Source organism: Impatiens glandulifera, chromosome 8 (genome assembly GCF_907164915.1).
Source record: "Impatiens glandulifera chromosome 8, dImpGla2.1, whole genome shotgun sequence".
Classification (NCBI taxonomy): domain Eukaryota; kingdom Viridiplantae; phylum Streptophyta; class Magnoliopsida; order Ericales; family Balsaminaceae; genus Impatiens; species Impatiens glandulifera.
Genome location: NC_061869.1, coordinates 28,786,069 through 28,804,556, shown reverse-complemented (window position 1 = coordinate 28,804,556; position 18,488 = coordinate 28,786,069). Strand labels below are relative to the sequence as shown.

The following is an 18,488-nucleotide window of genomic DNA, read 5'->3' as shown; positions in this document are numbered from 1 at the left end:
ATAAAAGGTGAGAGAATATTCGGTGTTTAAAGGGAATATTCTAGCGAAATTTCGCGTTCCCTAATATTACTCATATATATATATATTCGCGTTCCATATTATTATTTTTAATTATATATATATATATATATATATTAAGGAGACCGATAAGTGCTCTCCAAATTTTCGATTCACATAGAATCGAAAAAAGTAACTCTGAGACTCTCTAACACCGGCTATTCTCATAAGGGTAAAAGTTTTATGTGAGCCTTCTCCTTACCTCTATTCTCATAAGGGTAAAAGTTTTATGTGAGCCTTCTCTTTACATTGACACTTTCTAGAGGTTATCGATTAGTCACTAGAGGATAAATATGTTATAATCTTTAGGGGTGGCCAAAAAATCCGATCCGAAAGACCATATCCGTTGATCCGGCCGATCCGATCCAAAAAAATCCGTATCCGATGGATCGGATTCGGATATCGATCCGATCCGATATTTTTACCGGATTTTCGGATCGGATACGGATCGGGCAAAAAAGATTTCGGATATCCAAGCTGATCCAATCATTTTTAAAATTTATTAAATAAACAAACTCAAACAAAAATATAATTAAATAAATACAAACCCAACCAAAAATCTCTCTCTTCCTATATTTTCCTTCGTGTTTCCTATCTTTACAAACCTAAATAAAAATATTATTAAACAATTACAAACTAAACAAAAATCTATCTCTTCCTTTCTTCTCTTTACAAAACCAAACAAAAATACAAAATCTTCCTCTTCCTTATGTTTTCTCCCATTTTCTTTTACAAACCTAAACAAAAATATGTCTCTTTCATTTGTTTTTCTTCCCATTTCCCTTTAGATATGTTCTCAAATCGGTATTATTCATAATTGAAATCCTTAATAGAACAATTTCAATTTTCTAGCATATGAAAAAAATTAAAATATGAAAAAAAATCGGATTAGCGGGTATCCGGCTGGCCGATCCGATCCGATCCGGTATTTTCGCATCGGATAGTGGTCGGATACAGATCGCAATTTTTGAAAAAAATAAAAGCGGATATCCGATCCGAAATACCGGATCGTATTCGATCCGTAGGTTTGGCCACTCCTAATAATCTTGATGTTCTTCTCTCACGTTTAAATATATTTTTATTCATTATCTCTTATATATTCTATGTAATCTTTTTTTTCATTCTCTAATTTATTTATTTTATTCATTTTATCTCATTTAGTTCATTTTTATAATTTTGTATTTATTTTATTCATTTTCTCTTATCTATTAAATTTTTTTATAATTATTTTTTTTATCTATTTCTAATTATTTTATCATTATTTATCATCTCTTTCTAATTTTTTATATATTAATTTAAAATTATTATAATAATAAAGTATAAATTTAAATATTTATATCTTCAGCTTCTCATTTTCTTACACACAAATATAAGATTATATAATAAATTTATTATATATATAAGGATTAGAATTGTAAAATTTATATTAGGAGGAGTTGAGGAATAGATATAAATAATATTATTATTTTTATATATTATTATTATTTTTTAAATTATTAGCAAAAACTTTTTAGATACATTATTCAATGAATTCTATTCAATTTATTTATGAGACGGGAATAATGAAACTTTTTAGGTACATTATTTAATGAATTCTATTCAATTTATTTATGAAATGGGAATAATGATAAATTTAAGACTGTAGAGTGATTTTTTAAATTTAGGACTCTCATAATATTTTCATTTTCTTATTTAATTATATTAAAAACTGCCATAGTTAACTATTTAACATTAATTTAATTTGATTTTTATTTATTTTCTTATTATTATTCTAACTTAAATATTTTATTTATTTCTTTTATTCATTAGACTAGCGTCGGCTACGGCAACTAACAGGCGACCGCAACCTACCTTCTTCTTAATCAGTGTCTTCTTCATTAACTGTTTGCTTCTTTCCTTCCTCATACAACTGTTTGATTCCTTGTTTCCTCATTGACAAATCTTCTCCGTCATCTGTTCTTCTTACACATCTTACGGGTATTTTCTTCTTCGTCCATATATTTTAGGGTTTTATTATTCTACAAAATGAATGGGATCCCCAAAATGAATCTATTTATAAGAAGGGAAGAAGAAGAAAAATGTATTTGGGGATCCCATTCATTTTGAAGAATAATGAAACCCTAAAATACTACATGGACGAAGATGTAAGAAGAACAGATGACGGAGAAGACCCATCAATGAGGAAGCAAGCAATTCTATGAGGAAGCAAACAGTTGATGAAGAATACGTTGATGAAGAAGAAGGTTGGTCGCGGTCAAAACAAGGAAAGCAAACAATTCTATTAGGTTAGAATAATAAATAAAAAAATCAAATTAATGTTAAATAGTTAACGGCATTAGTGGCAATTTTAAATATAATTAAACAAGGGATTGAAAGTTCTATAAATGATAAAATATTAAAAGAGTTCTAAATTTAAAAAATTGCTGCAATTACCGTTTTAAATTTATTATTATTTATTACCGTTTTAAATTTATTATTATTTCTATATAAAAATACAAAAGAGTGGTATGAAAGGAAATAATTGAAAATTTATGTTATTAGGAGAGATTAATGGACAAGTGAAGATCAATCTCATATTTAGGGAAACTCATAAGAAAAACTTAATTAATCTGATATGAATCACTAGTACGTTACATTGTTCTAATACAATGTTAATGTGAAACAAATCAAATGAAATGAAATTTAAATAAATAAATCTTCCCTTACAATCAATCTCTCTCTAATTATTATTAATGAAATTCTAATGATTCTGAAGCCGACGATTCCTTTGTTTACCAGCAGCAATTACTGCATCATCGATTTTCCCGCGCTCTTCTCTCCGTTCTGCCGCCGGCGGCCGGCCACCTTATCACGCCGCTTCTCCCACCTCAACATGTCGTCCTCCTCCAACACCGCGCCTTCAGAGATTCATGAGATGATCACAATATCCTATTCAGACCTATGTGTAACCGTTCTTTGTTCACTCTCTCATAATCTATTGATTCCAATCTTCACCCGAGTTGTTTACTCTATTTTTCACGTTTCATTCTTTACAGGACAGAACTGCCGATTTATCAGCCCAGATTGAACAAGGTTTTGGACCGACTGGATTAGGAATTTTATCGATTTCGAATGTATGTATGGAATCGTTTTCGCTCTCTTCTTCTGCTATTTTCTACAATCATTTCCTTCGCTACAATAAGATTATTGTAGGTTTTCTATCTCTGTTTCACTCCAGGTCCCTTGTTATTCATCTTTGCGGAAAAATCTTCTACCGCTCTCCCCCAGGTATTTGCTGCTGGTCTATGAATCTTAATTCTTTCTTTAGTGTCACTAATTATGCACAGACTATCAAGTAGAATTCTTGGAATATTGAACTAACATTTGTTATACTTTATCAGATTAGCCCTTTTGCCTGAACAAGTGAAGGAAGAACTGGAAGATCCAAACAGTAGGTAGCATAAATTACTCTACTTACACTATCGATAGTTGTTACCAGTGAGTGAACATGAAAGAGATTTCATCCTTAAAAAAGGAAGAGAAAAAATTCTAAGTAATTAGTGGAGAGAATTAGCTTTGTTGCATCTCCAAATTTCCCTTAATTTTGATATTTTACTTGTCTACAAGATTGTGTGGCATTCATTCATAGAATCTGTTTTTACAATCATGATTTCTTTTAAATAAAAAGTGTAGATTTTATCCCATTAATTGACAAAATCAATGTAATGTACCCTTAATAATGGAAGTTGCTAATGCACAAAATAATTATTAAACATCATGACTATGTGGTTTCTTATCATGTCTTTATGACAAACCATCCTTTTTGGTATCCTATTTTGTGTGGCAAAAAATTGTCATCTAAAACTTTTTTATGTAGCGAGATATACAAATTTGACATAAAATCACTTCTTTCATATACTTTTCACATTTTTTTCGTTAACTTTTTTCATTAAAATATATAAGTCAATCACACTTTTCATACTAAATGTCAAAAAAATCACTTTTATTTTTACATTGAAAATTTTCAAATGTGATTTTGATGTTGACAAAATAGCACATTCTAAAAATTCTAAAATGGCTCATGTAAAAGAGATAAATTGTTGTGACATGGGTCAGGCGCGACTCATATGATTGGGGCGTATTTGCGGTTGGAACTGGGTCGGGCTTGACACGGCACGACAAGCCATTTGGCACGATATTCTTGGGTCGTGCTGGATTTGCACAATGCTCACATCTATAAGGATTTCATTAGCAATTGTCATTATAAAAGAAGTAAACTATATTGATTTTATTAATTATGAGGGAAAAAACATCAAATAATGCCATATATTGAGGCGATCAATCAAAATTGAGTGAAAATTCCATGGACAATTTTTTTGATGTTCTTTGGTCATTTATAGATACAACTTTGGATGGAGTCACGCGAAAGAAAAACTTGAATCCGGAAAACCTGGTAAGCACCACGTCAGTCTATTAATTCTTAAAGACACTCTTCTTGCTCATTTCAACATTTTTGCTTATCTTTTTTGAGTCTGGTACTTTTAGGTCTTATTAAACATATTTCCAACCCAGTAGCGTTAATGATTCAGTTCGCTTACATGCTTAATAATCATGGATACTAGAAACACATCTAGGTAGCTCAAGTGAAAAGATTATTGTCTAAGAGCCCAAAAGTCTTAGGTTCAATTCCAGCTACACATTGAATGAAAGTGGGAGGTCATGGTTGTGGGAGTCGTGCTAAGCTTCCTCCAGGGAATAAATCTTGTTTTTTTTCTTTAAATGTGGATACTAGAGAGCTTATGTTAACTTTGTTCATGATTAAACCTGGGTGTGTATTTCTTTTGAACTGTTACTTTTATGTTTTTGTGGATGTGCAGATATGTTGAAAGGCTCCTTTTATGCAAATCCAGTGTTTGATATTCCTACAACTGATGCATTCCTTATACAAAGGTAAATATAATTATAGATATCCTATTTCAACTGAGTTTTGGTTAGGAGAAGACCTATTAAGCTAGGGGTAGAGGATAAATGCTCTAGTGACTACCCCAAGGCCAGTTGTCCTTTATATATTAAACAACTTAGATTCTTTTTATATTCTGTTAGTGATCTGGCAGTTTGTTACGTCAGGTCCTACATAAGATAATAGAGCCATAGGCTATACGCATGAAATGAATGGTGTGAAGTTAAGTCTCTACTCCTTTCTATATTCTATAATACACCTGTTACAGTTTTAAACTTTACAAGTCGGTAATGAACCAATTAGATAGTCTACCCTTGATCCATGAATGAATAAGATATCACTACTATTCATTTTAACATCAGAAAAGGAAACAGAAATCATGTGTTCCTGCAAATCAGAGTTGATTCTTCTCTTCTTTTTAAATAGTTATCCTTCTGGACACAACTGCAGATGCTTCATCTGCTGTATCTTTTCATGACAATTGAATACCTGAACCTGTTCGTTTCATTTGGTTTCACGTTGTTATCCAGGTATCCATCATACTGTGGACAGAATATATGGCCTAATAGAGATTTACCAGAACTTGAAATGGGTATGGTTGGCTTAGTTAACTTTTCTGTTTTGTCTAATCAGTTATCCTTTTTCAATTTTCCTGCTAATATCTTTTGGAGACTTGTCTCTCTGGTCAACTAGTCTACTAAGAGAGTAATGGTGTAGTGAATGATATGAACAAGCTTCTCTTATGGATATTGCATTAAGCATGATGCAACATAATTTAGGAAGAATTCTTTCATTTACTTGCTAGCTTATTTTGTCCATTTCTTGTATTTCTCACAAATTTTAACTTGATATGAAGCTTTCAAATCTCTTGGAAGGCTGATACTGGATGTTGGGCTAATGATTGCCTATCACTGTGATAAATATGGTATTCTCAAATCTTATTATCTCTTTTAGTTTCCTCTATGTCAATAGTCTCTAGGAAAGTCTTTTTCTCCCCTTTGTGTCTTCACTGTGAATGGCCACTAAGTAAGCAGTATTGAGGACTGGAGGATATATTAGAAACATTTGTACGGTGCTATTGTATTTGTTCTATTAGTTTGATTAAATATAATTGAGCAGTATCCAGAAGGCTGAAAAGACATGAAGGCGAAGGGCTTGAGCAGACACTTATTCGCTCTCGTTGTCACAAAGGCCGTCTCCTTTACTATTTCCCTTCTGAGTGGAGGTAATTATAGCATGAACATATTTATACCACTGTACTATATTTCCTCATGTGATATACCCGCTCTACTCTCCAACTCAAGGCGCTAAAGAAGATTGGATTCTTTCACACACTTGGGTTTAGAGGGTCTGTCAAATCTCTTCATGAGGACATAGAATACAACATTTCTCTCCACCTAGTTGTGATTATCATCTCAATTGGAGATTTCCTTTTCACGCTCCTGATGAACTTTGCCTTTCCATGGTTATGATGCAATACCAAAATATAAAAGATAGAATTGGCATAAGCCATAGATGGGAGGAGAACCCGAACTATTCAAGTTCATTCAATAAGGATTCAACAAAACATTACACATTACAATATATTATTCATTTATTTTTAAAAAATATTATACTACTAATCATAACTAAAAATAACAACTTATCAACTAGTAACTACTAGAACTATCTCTAACTACTTTAAACGCTTATAACTAATAACTAAATACTAACTATCTATTTATTATTCATACCAGTTATATTATGCAGCCTTAGACTGCCTTGTAACAGGTTCCTTTGTTTAGTGGATTTTAATTTTATCCTTACCTTCATCTAAGTTTTACATTGGAGAAGCTAATAGGTGTGTAAAAAGCAAGCACATTCGATGCCTTACCTATCATAGAACAATTACAACTTCTCATGTATGCTTTTAGTTGACATGAATCTTTCTTTAGTATTAGACACATTATTTTTCTGCATCTCAATATACTTTTTATCCAGTTATTAAGCCACAATGGTTTTTCTTGCAGTGACCATAGCACAACTGACGACTCCATGTCATCTTGGTGTGGTTGGCATACTGATCATGGCTCCCTAACAGGTATACTCCTTTTGCTATTTTTCTATCTGTAATACATGCTGATGATGCTAAATCAAATAACATGGCAAGGAAGATTTCTTGTACCTTTCCTTGCTGCTAAGGTTTTCGTATATGTTTATGAGGCTTTTTCTGTAATGACCGTGTTACATGCTAGGGTTTCATTTCAATGTTAATGGGACGGGCATGTTAACCTAATTAGATAGAGAACTAGTATAAATAGAGTAGTTAGCTTACATAATTTTTGTGGTTTTTTTTGGGGGGAAATTTTTTGTGGTTTTTGATAGACACTTGTTCTAGATAGTTGTAATATCTTATCGTTTCTCATCTCCCTTCTTGATCTATTAAACCCTAACCGTAAGGGTTCTCTTCATTGGTTTCATGGGATGAAGACAAGAAGAGGCTTGCCTGTGCAGATTTTTATTTTTTATTTTTGTTACAGAATGAGACAGAACTGAAAACAAGTATAGACTGATAGAAGGGCGCAGACGCGAGGATTATGCTCTGATACCAATGAGATAAATAGGGTAGTTAGCTGCATTAATGTTATGCCTATTGATGACACTTGCTTCTTACAAAAAGAATGCAAGTATATATCAGTAGGCATAACATTAATGTATCTAACTACTCTATTTATACTAATTCCTTATCGAATTAGGTTAACCAGTTCGATCCATTAACTTGAAACCCTAGTATGTGACAGACCATGTGAGGAAATTATTTCACGTCTTCTTTGTTACTAATTTTGTCATTCTCTATTGAATTTGAAATTGTAGGTCTTACCTGTGCCATGTTCTATAAAGATGCAGCAGAAGTTCCATGCCCAGATAAAGCTGCTGGTCTGTACATTAGAGCACGCAATAACCAAGTAGTCAAAGTAATAAAACCTGAAACTTATAATCTTAGTATTGAACATTATGTTTGATTTAAATATTCAATCTTGCATAAGAAATGATTCATTCATTTATTGGAAAGACTTCACTAATTTTTTAGCTTTATTCATTTTCATCTTCATCTTCATTTGTATTTGTTTGTTTTAGTGGATGCCTCTTCCTTTATAGTTTAACATGGGTTCTTTCTTAATGCATTAGGTGGCAATTAGAGAAGATGAAATAGCATATCAGATTGGCGAAACTACTGAAATTTTATCAAGAGGCCTTCTTTGTGCAACACCTCATTGTGTCCAGGTACTTGTTCTTTTCATCTCTTTGATCGATGAGAATTGTTTGGTTTTTGAGTAGGTTCAGTGAGGGGTATGTGGATGTGTGGAGAATTATTTAGGACTGAACCAACTGTAGTGATTTTAGCCACTGATTGGTTAACAATCACATACGTTTATGCTATAACATTAGTTGGGCTTATACAACATGTACAACCCCACTTGAGGGGGGTACAGAAATGTCAAACTGAAAATTTTAGGGAATAAATCGTTATCCATGAAATCATGCTAATTGGACTGATGAAAGATATGTAGCAATCAAAAATTTCGATTTCTTTTATTCCATATTGCATTTTCCTTATTTATTTATAATCTCTTTGTATAAATTACTCTTTTGTACACAGTTACATACATAAGAAATACAAGAAATTTGTCTACAATTCAGTCTTTCATCTCTCTCGATATTAACTTCATGGTAACCTGGCTCTGATACAATGAAGATGAAAGAGTGAATGGTAGATACATATCTTGTATTTTCTATGTATGTAACTGTGTACAGAGGGGTGTAATTTATAATTATTAGCATATAAGAACAATGAAATATGGAATAAAAGAAATCGAAATCTTTGATTGCTGCATATCCTCTATCAGTCCAATTAGCATGATTTCAGTGATAACATCATGAATAATGATTTATTCCCCTAAAATTTACAGTTTGACATTTCCTTAATCCTTAACAACTTTAAATCTCTCTTTCTTTATTGTGTTTGCTGTTAACCATGACTTAATTCCCTATTTCTTCATTTCTGTCTCTAGGCACCTAAAGGCAAGGAGGCATCTGGAATAGAACGCTCTACATTTGCACTTTTTATGCAGCCTGACTGGTATGCTTTTTTGTCACTTCTTAAGATAGTTAATTACTCCTAGCCTTAATTAGGAGTTGTAATTAATCAGGTTGCTATTGATCTTGTTTGTTTCTTGGGTTATTTGAAAAAGATTTTTTATGTAAAAGTGGATTATATTAATAAAATGACCAAAATATCCTTAATATTTTAAAAATAAAATGTGTATTTTGGTATTTTGATTGATGTGGTTAAAAGAGTGATTGTAGATTGATTCACAGCAATACATGAGAAAGAAATGGCATAAACCCTTTATATGAGAGAACACTGGATAACTTTCACAGCTAAGAAGTCTATTGAACTCCATTCTTAACACTCCTAACATTTTTTTAGATGCCTGACAGTATGTCGTCATTGGTGATTATGCCTAGGAGGAGTACATCTTGAGTTTTATTTTGTTATTTTCTTGTATTTCAGGAATGAAAAGCTTAATTTTCCAGACACAGTCCATATTCATCAAGAGGTACTCTCCAATCCTCTCCAATACAAGATATGTGCATAACTTGAGCATTTCTTTTAGGAAACAAGGAAAAACAAATTCATTTATTAGATGAATCTAAGCAAATATATTTTAGCCAAACTTCTTTCTCCCATAAGCATATCGATCAAGAAACTCAATAGAATTTGATCGTTCATCATTTTAGCTTTTGTTTTTTACCTTGAAGTGATTTTCTTATAATTAGTTATGCATTGAAGGCTTGTTTGATGTGGGGTTGTTTTGATATTTTTTTCTTATTTTAAATGAGTTATTGGGTCAATTGTTGTATATAAACTAGACTATTTTGATATTTTAGTTGATGATTGATGATGAGATGTTAATTCATGATAACCCACTTTGAAACAAGTCCTAAGTAATATTAATATAACCAAATTAATATCATGTAAGCTGATTGGACTAAACTTGGTCAGGCCATTACCCAGCTGGCCTAACCATTCTTGGTGCAGATGGGTCTGGCCTGGCCTGGCCGGGTTCATTTGCAAATTTTTTTTTTTTTAAAGTGTTATAAGTTTGTTTGTTTGTTTTTGTGTTGTCCAGATAATCTCATCCCATGACTCCCTTACATTTGGAGAATACACAGAAAAGCTTCTTGACAAGTACTATCATCTGAAATCATGAAATCTCATGTTTTCTCACTTTTTTTCCTCTATCTATGTTTGGACTTGGTTGTTTGTCATCAATTTAATTTGAATAATGCAGACTTTTGAGGAGACTATAAGCAAATTAGTCACAGCTCACATTTGTGTATTGATAATAAAGAGAGTTGTTTTAAGAAAATATCATGATGAAATCCATTGATTTTTTTTTATCAATCTATTGAGTAATATCAAAATCTCACATATCACTCCACTGTTACTGCTTTAATACTAATGCTTCTATGAGAAAAGGTAGCCTCCTAAAATACCATGTTAATCTAATGCCCAAAATTTTTGCACATTTTCTATTGAAAAATACTTAGAAAAAAATTTACTTATTTCAATATCAATTGCAACAAGTTGAATTTGATTACATTTCTCTTTGATGGTCATCTTGTTATCACATAATTTTTTTTATTAAACCCTTTTTAATTAGAAGTTTGGAAAACTTATTATGTTGAACAACATTAGCTTTCTAACTTTTAATATTTTTCTTTTTTCATTATCAATAAAGGCTATGCATATTACTTAGAACAAAATAATATAATTTTGTTGGATACAAATTTTGATCCACTAAGCTTTTTTTCTTAAAGTTAAATAAGAATTTACATGAAAATAAAAAAGTGTATAGTTATGTGATTAAGATCACAGTATCAAAATATAAACACAAATATTTTCATTGGTATTTAAATGCATATTGTTATAAATGTTGATGCACCTAAATAAAAATAAGAAAATATTCAAAAGAAAAGCTCATAATGAACCTCTTAGACTACCCACAGCAGGGTGTTAAATTTTTTCATTTAACACCCTGCCACGTCAGCTTAACACTTCTTTTAACACCCACTTTTTAACATGTCATACAGCAGCGTGTTATTCAAAGTATCAAAATTACTTTTTCACTTTCTCTCACTTCCACATCATTTAAACATATACATAATTTCATTTTTTTTAACCACAAACAATATTATTCATCACTTGATAAATCAAACATACAAATATTATTTAAAACGAAGAAGAAAACAAACACTCTAAACAAGGATGAAAGAGTTTGAAGATTTTAAAAGAAATGTGATACAAACAAGGATGATAATATGGTAGAAAATTTCTGAAATTTTTTGGTGTCCAAATGACACAAACCAAGTCTCTATTTATAGATCGTGAAAAATAAAAAATATTGATATAATTTTTTTATTTTTTTTATTGATCAATCATTATTAAAATGTATTTTTAAAATAAGAAAAGTAAAATCAAAAGCCTGCCACATGGCAGGATCTCATTGGCCAAACAAAATTTGACACCCGTGTCAAATTTTGACACCCAAAATTTGACACCCAAAATTGCTCCCCTGCTGCCTCCCACCCTCCTCTTTTGACACCCAAATAACCCTTCAAATACTCCCCTGCTGCGGCTGGTCTTAGAAGCAGAAATTTTTTTACTTCTGGCAAAAATTATTAAATAAAAAAATTTATTGACAAAAATTCAAATTACTATTTGTTTGCAAATATGATAATTAAATTTTTATTTTTATTTTTTAGTATGAAAAATATGATTAAGTTAGAGTTAGAAAAAATATATATTATTTTTATCTAGTTCTTATAATATATATTTTACATTTTTATAATTATTTTTATTTTTACTTTTTAAATCCAATTGAGTTAAATATTCAATTAATTATCCTTTTTTTTTTTTTTATAACTTTAGGTTTTTTTTCTTATAAGAAATAAACTTTTTTTTTATCAGATAAAGTAATTTATTTTTTCACTTATTTTACAATTACAATAATTTAGTTAGGTTCTTTTTGTTCACCAATATAAATATTTATATATATATATATATATATTTTTAATATATTTTTTAAAACATATTATTGATAATTTTCTAATATTTTTAAATATTAAATATTTGTTTGATATATATATATATATATATATATATATATATTAAAAATATATCTTATTAAAATTTTATAGTGTTTATTGTTGAAATTGTTCAAAGTGAATACAATTTTGAATTAGTGTATTCACACTTAATATTATATATATATTTTCAAAATAAAATATGTATTATAACAGTCAACTCTTTTTTATAAATAATTTAAATATTATTAAAAAAATAATAATACCTTAAGGGTAGATATAAGAAAAATAATTATAACATAAATGTATTTTATATATAAAATAAAAAAATTTGAATGATAAAATAAAATAGATCAAAATGTTTTAACTAGTAAAGAAAATATGATGTTATTTTAGACCATTTATTATACTATTTAGTTTAAAGTGTAAATAAAAGGCAATTTTTGTAAACATAATTAAAATCACAAATTTTTGCGAAATATATATAATTTTGTAATTTGTTTAAAAAATGATAATCAATAAGAAATGAGTACCAAATGAAGATATTTGAGTGATTTGGAAATAAATATTCTTTTGTTGTAAATAAATAAAAATGATTTAATTTGGAATAGTCAAATTTATCCCTCTTTGTTTTGGAGAAGTATATGTATGACAGGATGGCCTTTTCTCTCTCTCTTTCTCTTTCTCTCTCTATTTGTATAATTGCAGCAGGTCCGTGGCCAGGAAACGTGCTCTCTGATCTCTCTCTCTTCCTCATCCAAACCCTAAAATTATCAGATCACTTTTGCATCACTCCTCACTTTTCCTATCCAGCCGTTGCATAATCCAACAATTTCTTCTTCTCGATCTGCGATTTCCAAAGAAATCCCACCGCCCCTCCTCTCGTTTCTTCTGTGCAATCCAACTTGGATGAATCCGAACTCGTGAATCTAATCTAATCTGATCGCGTTTTCACTTCCTATTCCTATTGTACATGCCTCACTTCACTCTGTCTCTCTAATCCCTTCCCTTCATTCGTTCTCTTTACAAACTTCAACCAAGTTTTGGCTTATTGCGTCTTTCTTCTCAATCTGAAATCTTTCTTTTTCTTCAAAATAAAATCTGAGTTTTCTTTTCTGCGTTTCGCTTACATCTATTTGGGTGTTCCAATATATAGAAATAAGACAAGAAAACAGTTTTTGGATTTGAGAATTGGGCATCTGAGAACTGTTATTGTTTTGTTAGAGTGAACTGTGGGGTGAGACTGAATTGAAAAATGGTTGGAGGTGGAAACAGGAAGGACGATTCATTGGTTTTGAACAGCACTAACGTTTTTGCCGCTCTGGGAACCTTGAGAAAGAAGAAGAAATCCGACAAAGAGCAGGGTTCATCCAAGGGAGGAAAGGGTTCTGATAAGAGGCAAGGAGAGAAAGAGCCTGAGCCGCAGGTTTTCTGGAACCCTACACCATTAACAGTTAAATCATGGGCTGATGTCGAAGATGAGGACGATGATGATTACTATGCCACCACAGCTCCTATCCAAGCTGTTTGGGCTGCTGAGGTTGATAATCCAAAACAGGAGGATATCCCAGCTCTTGCAGAGGTGAGAAATCTTTTTATTTTTTTGTATATTAACATTACATTTTTGCAATCAATAATTGCATATCTTGTTCCTTAATGATTGGTTAGCCTCTGGGATTCAGACGCCTATGTAGGATTGACTAGTGAGATTCAGATGATTGGTATTGTGACTGTCTATTTCATTGTTGTTTCTCATAGGATAACAAAATAAGTCTATTGATATAAATAGAAAAAAAGTCTATTGAAATGTTTAAGTATGTAGTAATAGAGTTGTTGTTAAAGTGACTTCTGATAATACAATCAATGTTTAATGTACAAATCGAGCATGGAGTCATGTTGAATTGGACCACTCTAAGACATTGTTTAAAACTACATTGTTATCTTATTCTCCGCTCTTCTCTTGCTTTTGATAGTTCAATATTTAATAGTTTATGGGTTGAGAATCTTATGTCTAATTATGTAACAAACCTAGATCAGAGATATATGCCTTGTTTGATTTGGGGTTATTTGAATAACCACCTGGTTAATTTTAAATAACTCTATATCATGTAGTTATGAGAAACTAAACTAGATTATTTTAGTAAAAATTAGCGATATAAATATATAATGAATAAAAAATGGAGAGTAATTTAGTTTTTGAATAATGTGATGGTTTATATGATGGTAGATTATATAGTGGGTATTTGGAAATAATCCCAAATAACCCATATCAAACAAGGCCTTAGGATTTAGATGGAGAAGATATAGTGAAGAAATTCAGATTAGAAGAGTATGGTCTAAAGTCTGAGTGGAAGAATAGAGATTCGTGACATTACAACTTTCATATTGTTCATTTTTTAAGGAAAGGTCAACAACTTTAAATATAAAAGAGGGTGTTAACAAGAAACACGTTCACAAATCACAAGTTAAGAAAGAGAGAAGAAAAGTAAAAAAAAAATCGAAAAGAAAGTGACAAATTAGATTCCTAATAGGTCAAAGAAATCCCATTCATTTCATTCATATTTACCTAATACATTATCACTACTATTTAATTAACCTCTCATTTCTTTACTAATTACAAAACTTCCCATATAATACTATTTACTACTAGATTTGTAGTCCATAACAAACTATCTGATCCTAAAAACATAAAAAAAACTGTGAAAAGATGGAGATTTCCTCTTCTTTCTGGATCTGATGGATATAAGATTTCTTTATTTTTTTAACTGAGTTTAACAGTATGTAGAGCATGAATTACTCACCACTTAGACTAGACAACGGATATTCCTAATGCTGTTTGATTCATTCTTAAGCTATGCTTATTTAGGGGTTGATTTCTTTATTTTTTTAACTGAGTTTAACAGTATGTAGAGCATGGATTACTCACCACTTAGACTAGACAACGGATATTCCTAATGATGTTTGATTCATTCTTAAGCGATGCTTATTTAGGGTTGTATAGTTTATTTTTGCTACAATGGAACATATATTTGTGTTGTAGGTTCTCTTCCTTGTGACTTTTATCACTCAAGTTAAAGGGTTTTTTCTTATGTTTTTTTCACCATTATAGGTAGCCTTGTAACAATTAGGTTATAGTTGCCTTTTCTATTCGTTAGGGGCTTGTTTGACGCGGGTATTTAAGTCATTTATCGAAATACTCTACTTTCTCATCACACACGATTATTTTCAAATGATCTGATTATTTCCAAATAACCCCCTATCAAACAACTCTTCAGTGTCCATCTTCTGTTCTAATTGTTTGACTATCAATGTTTTTCTTCAGGAAAGTGAGAGCGAAGAAGATGATCTAGATGAAGTTGACGATGAGAATGAGGAAGACCACGAGCACAAACCTGACGATGAGAATGAGGAGTCAGTTGTTGTGAAGGTTGCAGAAATTCCTCAGCCACTGAAGGATCCAGAGAGACAGCTTTCAAAGAAGGAGCTAAAGAAGAAAGAGCTTGCTGAGCTTGATGCTGTTCTTGCTGAATTGGGATTAACCAAGTCTGAGGCTAGTGTGAAAGATGATTCTCTTGGTAATCAACACTTCTTATTTCCTCCCTTACAAAACACAATTTAGTTTTTCCTTTAATTTTGATTGAAGAATTTGGTATTACTTCATATAATATTAGGGTTTTGATGGGTCAAATTCGAGGACACGAAACGTTTAGAAGAATTAGATAACTATATTTCTCATTAATAATAAGTAATTATTAAGTATTAAGTTGGGATAATTATTAGTAAGTAGGTTTTTATTTCTTTTTGAAATGTTAAAAGTTTATATTAAAATAGTTCTAATAGTACAAACAATGTTAACACAAAGTGTTGAGAACATGTGACATGTATTATACAATTCATCCACCAAGCCAAGTTGAATTGGTATTAGATTAGTATTTTATTATTTATTAGACTATCATATAAATGTGTTACTCTTATTTTTCACATATATATAAATTGATTGAAACACATGGAGTGAAATAGCCCCAAGGATTATTCGAGGTTGATCGATTATTCTCTCCAGGGTAGTCTAGGTTGATTGGTTGAAGTCTAGAATTTCTCCAGATTCTTGGACTTTGATATCCCTTCTTCTTGGGATAACACACATGATATTTGAGTTCTAATCAGTTACCTTCACAAATCGATTCTTACTCTGCACTTGTTTATTTTTTGAAACACTTCAAATAGGGGTCGAACAAGCGACTAACCACTGAGCTACACTACATTCACAAACTCTAATTCTGCATTTGTTACTGCTGTCAATGTCTACTAAATTTATTAGGCCCTTGTTTTAATCTGTGGGTTATTTGAAAAAAAAATCTTGGTTGGTGTAAGGAGTTATTTGGATAGAATGACCAAAATGTCCTTATTATTCAATATTATAAAAATAAAGTAATCATAATTTAGTATTTTGTTGATGATTTGAATGATGTCAACCCACATGAAACAAAACCTAGGTTTAGTGGGCAAGTTTGTGATGAAGTTGAATCTTGTGCAGGTGGTGGGACAGAAGAGAAAAAGATAGAGAACACAAATGGTGGCGAGTCAGAGAAGAGTGCTGCTGTGGAGAGCAAAACTGGAAAAAAGAAGAAAAAGAAGGACAAGGTGGTGAAGGAGGTGGTTGTTGTTAAGGAAACAGATAAAACTGAAACGAAAGAAGCAGCTGCTACTGAGAAGGTGGAAGACTTAAGTGCAGTCGATATGAAGGAGAAACTAAAGAAGGTGGCTTTGCTTAAGAAGAAGAAATCGACCAAGGAAATGGATGGGGCTGCTAGAGCAGCTGCCAGTGAGGCTGCAGCCAGGACTGCAAGGCTTGCGGCTGCAAAGAAGAAGGAGAAAACGCATTACAATCAGCAACCTGTTCGGTAAATGGTTTTGTTATCTTGCATTATTGGTGTGAATGGTTGGTTTCTCTGGTTTATTTGGCGAGTGGTAATAATAATAATAAGCAATTATTAAACCAATCAGGATTTTCTTGTTTCATTTCTTGGATGATATAATTTTATTTTTGTGGAATTTTACTTTTTTTACTAGAAAACAGGTGAGAAAAAGAAAGAGATAGGGTTTTACTTGCTTTTTCTTTGTTTGACTAAGACAATTTTTCTCATAGAATTTTTATGGATATCATTTTGATTATGAACTTTCTTTCATGTTATTAGATTCTGGTTTTAGTAAAAAAAAAGGGTTTACAGTTTGAGTTAATTTTATGTATGTTTTTATTTTTGCATAAATTGGCAACTTGTTATTTTCATTTACCAAAAAGGGAGTTAACCAACAATAATACTGTTAGATTTATCTTGCACAAGTGAATTTATATGTACTCTTAAATAAGAGTCTTATCTCCAACTTTCTTTTAGAGCTTGTTTGATCTTGGTTTATTTTGGAGTATTTTTCTTCTAAAAAGATTTGTTTGATGAAAAAATAGGTATTTGAGAATTTATTTGATTTAATTATTTAAATTTCTTATTATATTTAAATTTAATAAATTAAAATAGATGTATTTTAATATTTTAATTAATAAAATGAGTTTTTTTTTTTTTTGATAGTTTGAATATTAATGAGAAGATCAGATGAGGTTAGCGTGTCAAGATTATTTTGTTAGATAAAATTCATGTCTTGATAAATATTAATACACTTATTTTATAATTTTTAAGGGAAAACATTTTCATTGATTCATTTGTTTAGGATAAATACACTTATTATATTAATTATAATATTTGATAATACTATGTATAAATATAAATAAAATTTAAATAACTTTTTTTTATCTAATTATTAGAATGTTATTTGAATAATTATTTCAAAATAATTCTATTAATGTGTCATTTCAAAAATTAAGTATTTTAAGGTTAAATGATAACCTTATATATATTTACATGGTAAAAAATTTGAATAATAAGATTGATTAAGTGATCATTGTTTATATTAAGGGATAAGAAAACCGATCAAATCATTCAAATCGGATCGAAATCGTTCAAACCAAACCGAATATTAAACCGAACCACCTAAATCGAGTTCAAATCGGTTCTGATTTGACTAAACCGAGCTATACGGTTCGATTCATCGGTTTGCGGTATCATTATCACCTAATATACTAATTTTGTATAATACGATTACGTTATTCTTTTTCCTATATATATTAATATATAATTATATATTATAATAATAAAGTAAATAATGTTTCAGACTCTTTATAGTTCAATGTTTTATTCACGGACCATTATAACCTGCCCAGCTCAACTCTATTACTATTCTTTTATTTATTTATTTATAATTATACCATTTTTTTATTGGTTTAGTAATTAACTATTTCTCTCACTAGTTT

At 30.6% G+C, this 18,488-nt stretch overlaps 2 protein-coding genes across 2 annotated transcripts; both read left to right on the top strand.

Annotated features, from left to right (window-relative positions):
- The first annotated feature begins 2,762 nt into the window (after positions 1-2,762).
- Positions 2,763-10,438, top strand: LOC124911626. The gene is made up of 15 exons (XM_047452129.1): positions 2,763-3,001; positions 3,093-3,170; positions 3,275-3,324; positions 3,438-3,491; positions 4,437-4,489; positions 4,914-4,986; positions 5,527-5,588; positions 5,853-5,921; positions 6,116-6,221; positions 7,006-7,076; positions 7,850-7,950; positions 8,165-8,260; positions 9,049-9,116; positions 9,552-9,597; positions 10,171-10,438. Exons 1-15 carry the CDS (start codon positions 2,801-2,803, stop codon positions 10,249-10,251), a joined length of 1,209 nt encoding a protein of 402 aa, XP_047308085.1. The 5' UTR covers positions 2,763-2,800; the 3' UTR covers positions 10,252-10,438.
- Positions 10,439-12,818: 2,380 nt separating this feature from the next.
- On the top strand, positions 12,819-17,299 carry LOC124911917 (nucleolin-like). Its single transcript, XM_047452449.1, has 3 exons — positions 12,819-13,709; positions 15,450-15,702; positions 16,662-17,299. Exons 1-3 carry the CDS (start codon positions 13,383-13,385, stop codon positions 17,030-17,032), a joined length of 951 nt encoding a protein of 316 aa, XP_047308405.1. The 5' UTR covers positions 12,819-13,382; the 3' UTR covers positions 17,033-17,299.
- The last annotated feature ends 1,189 nt before the right edge of the window (positions 17,300-18,488 follow it).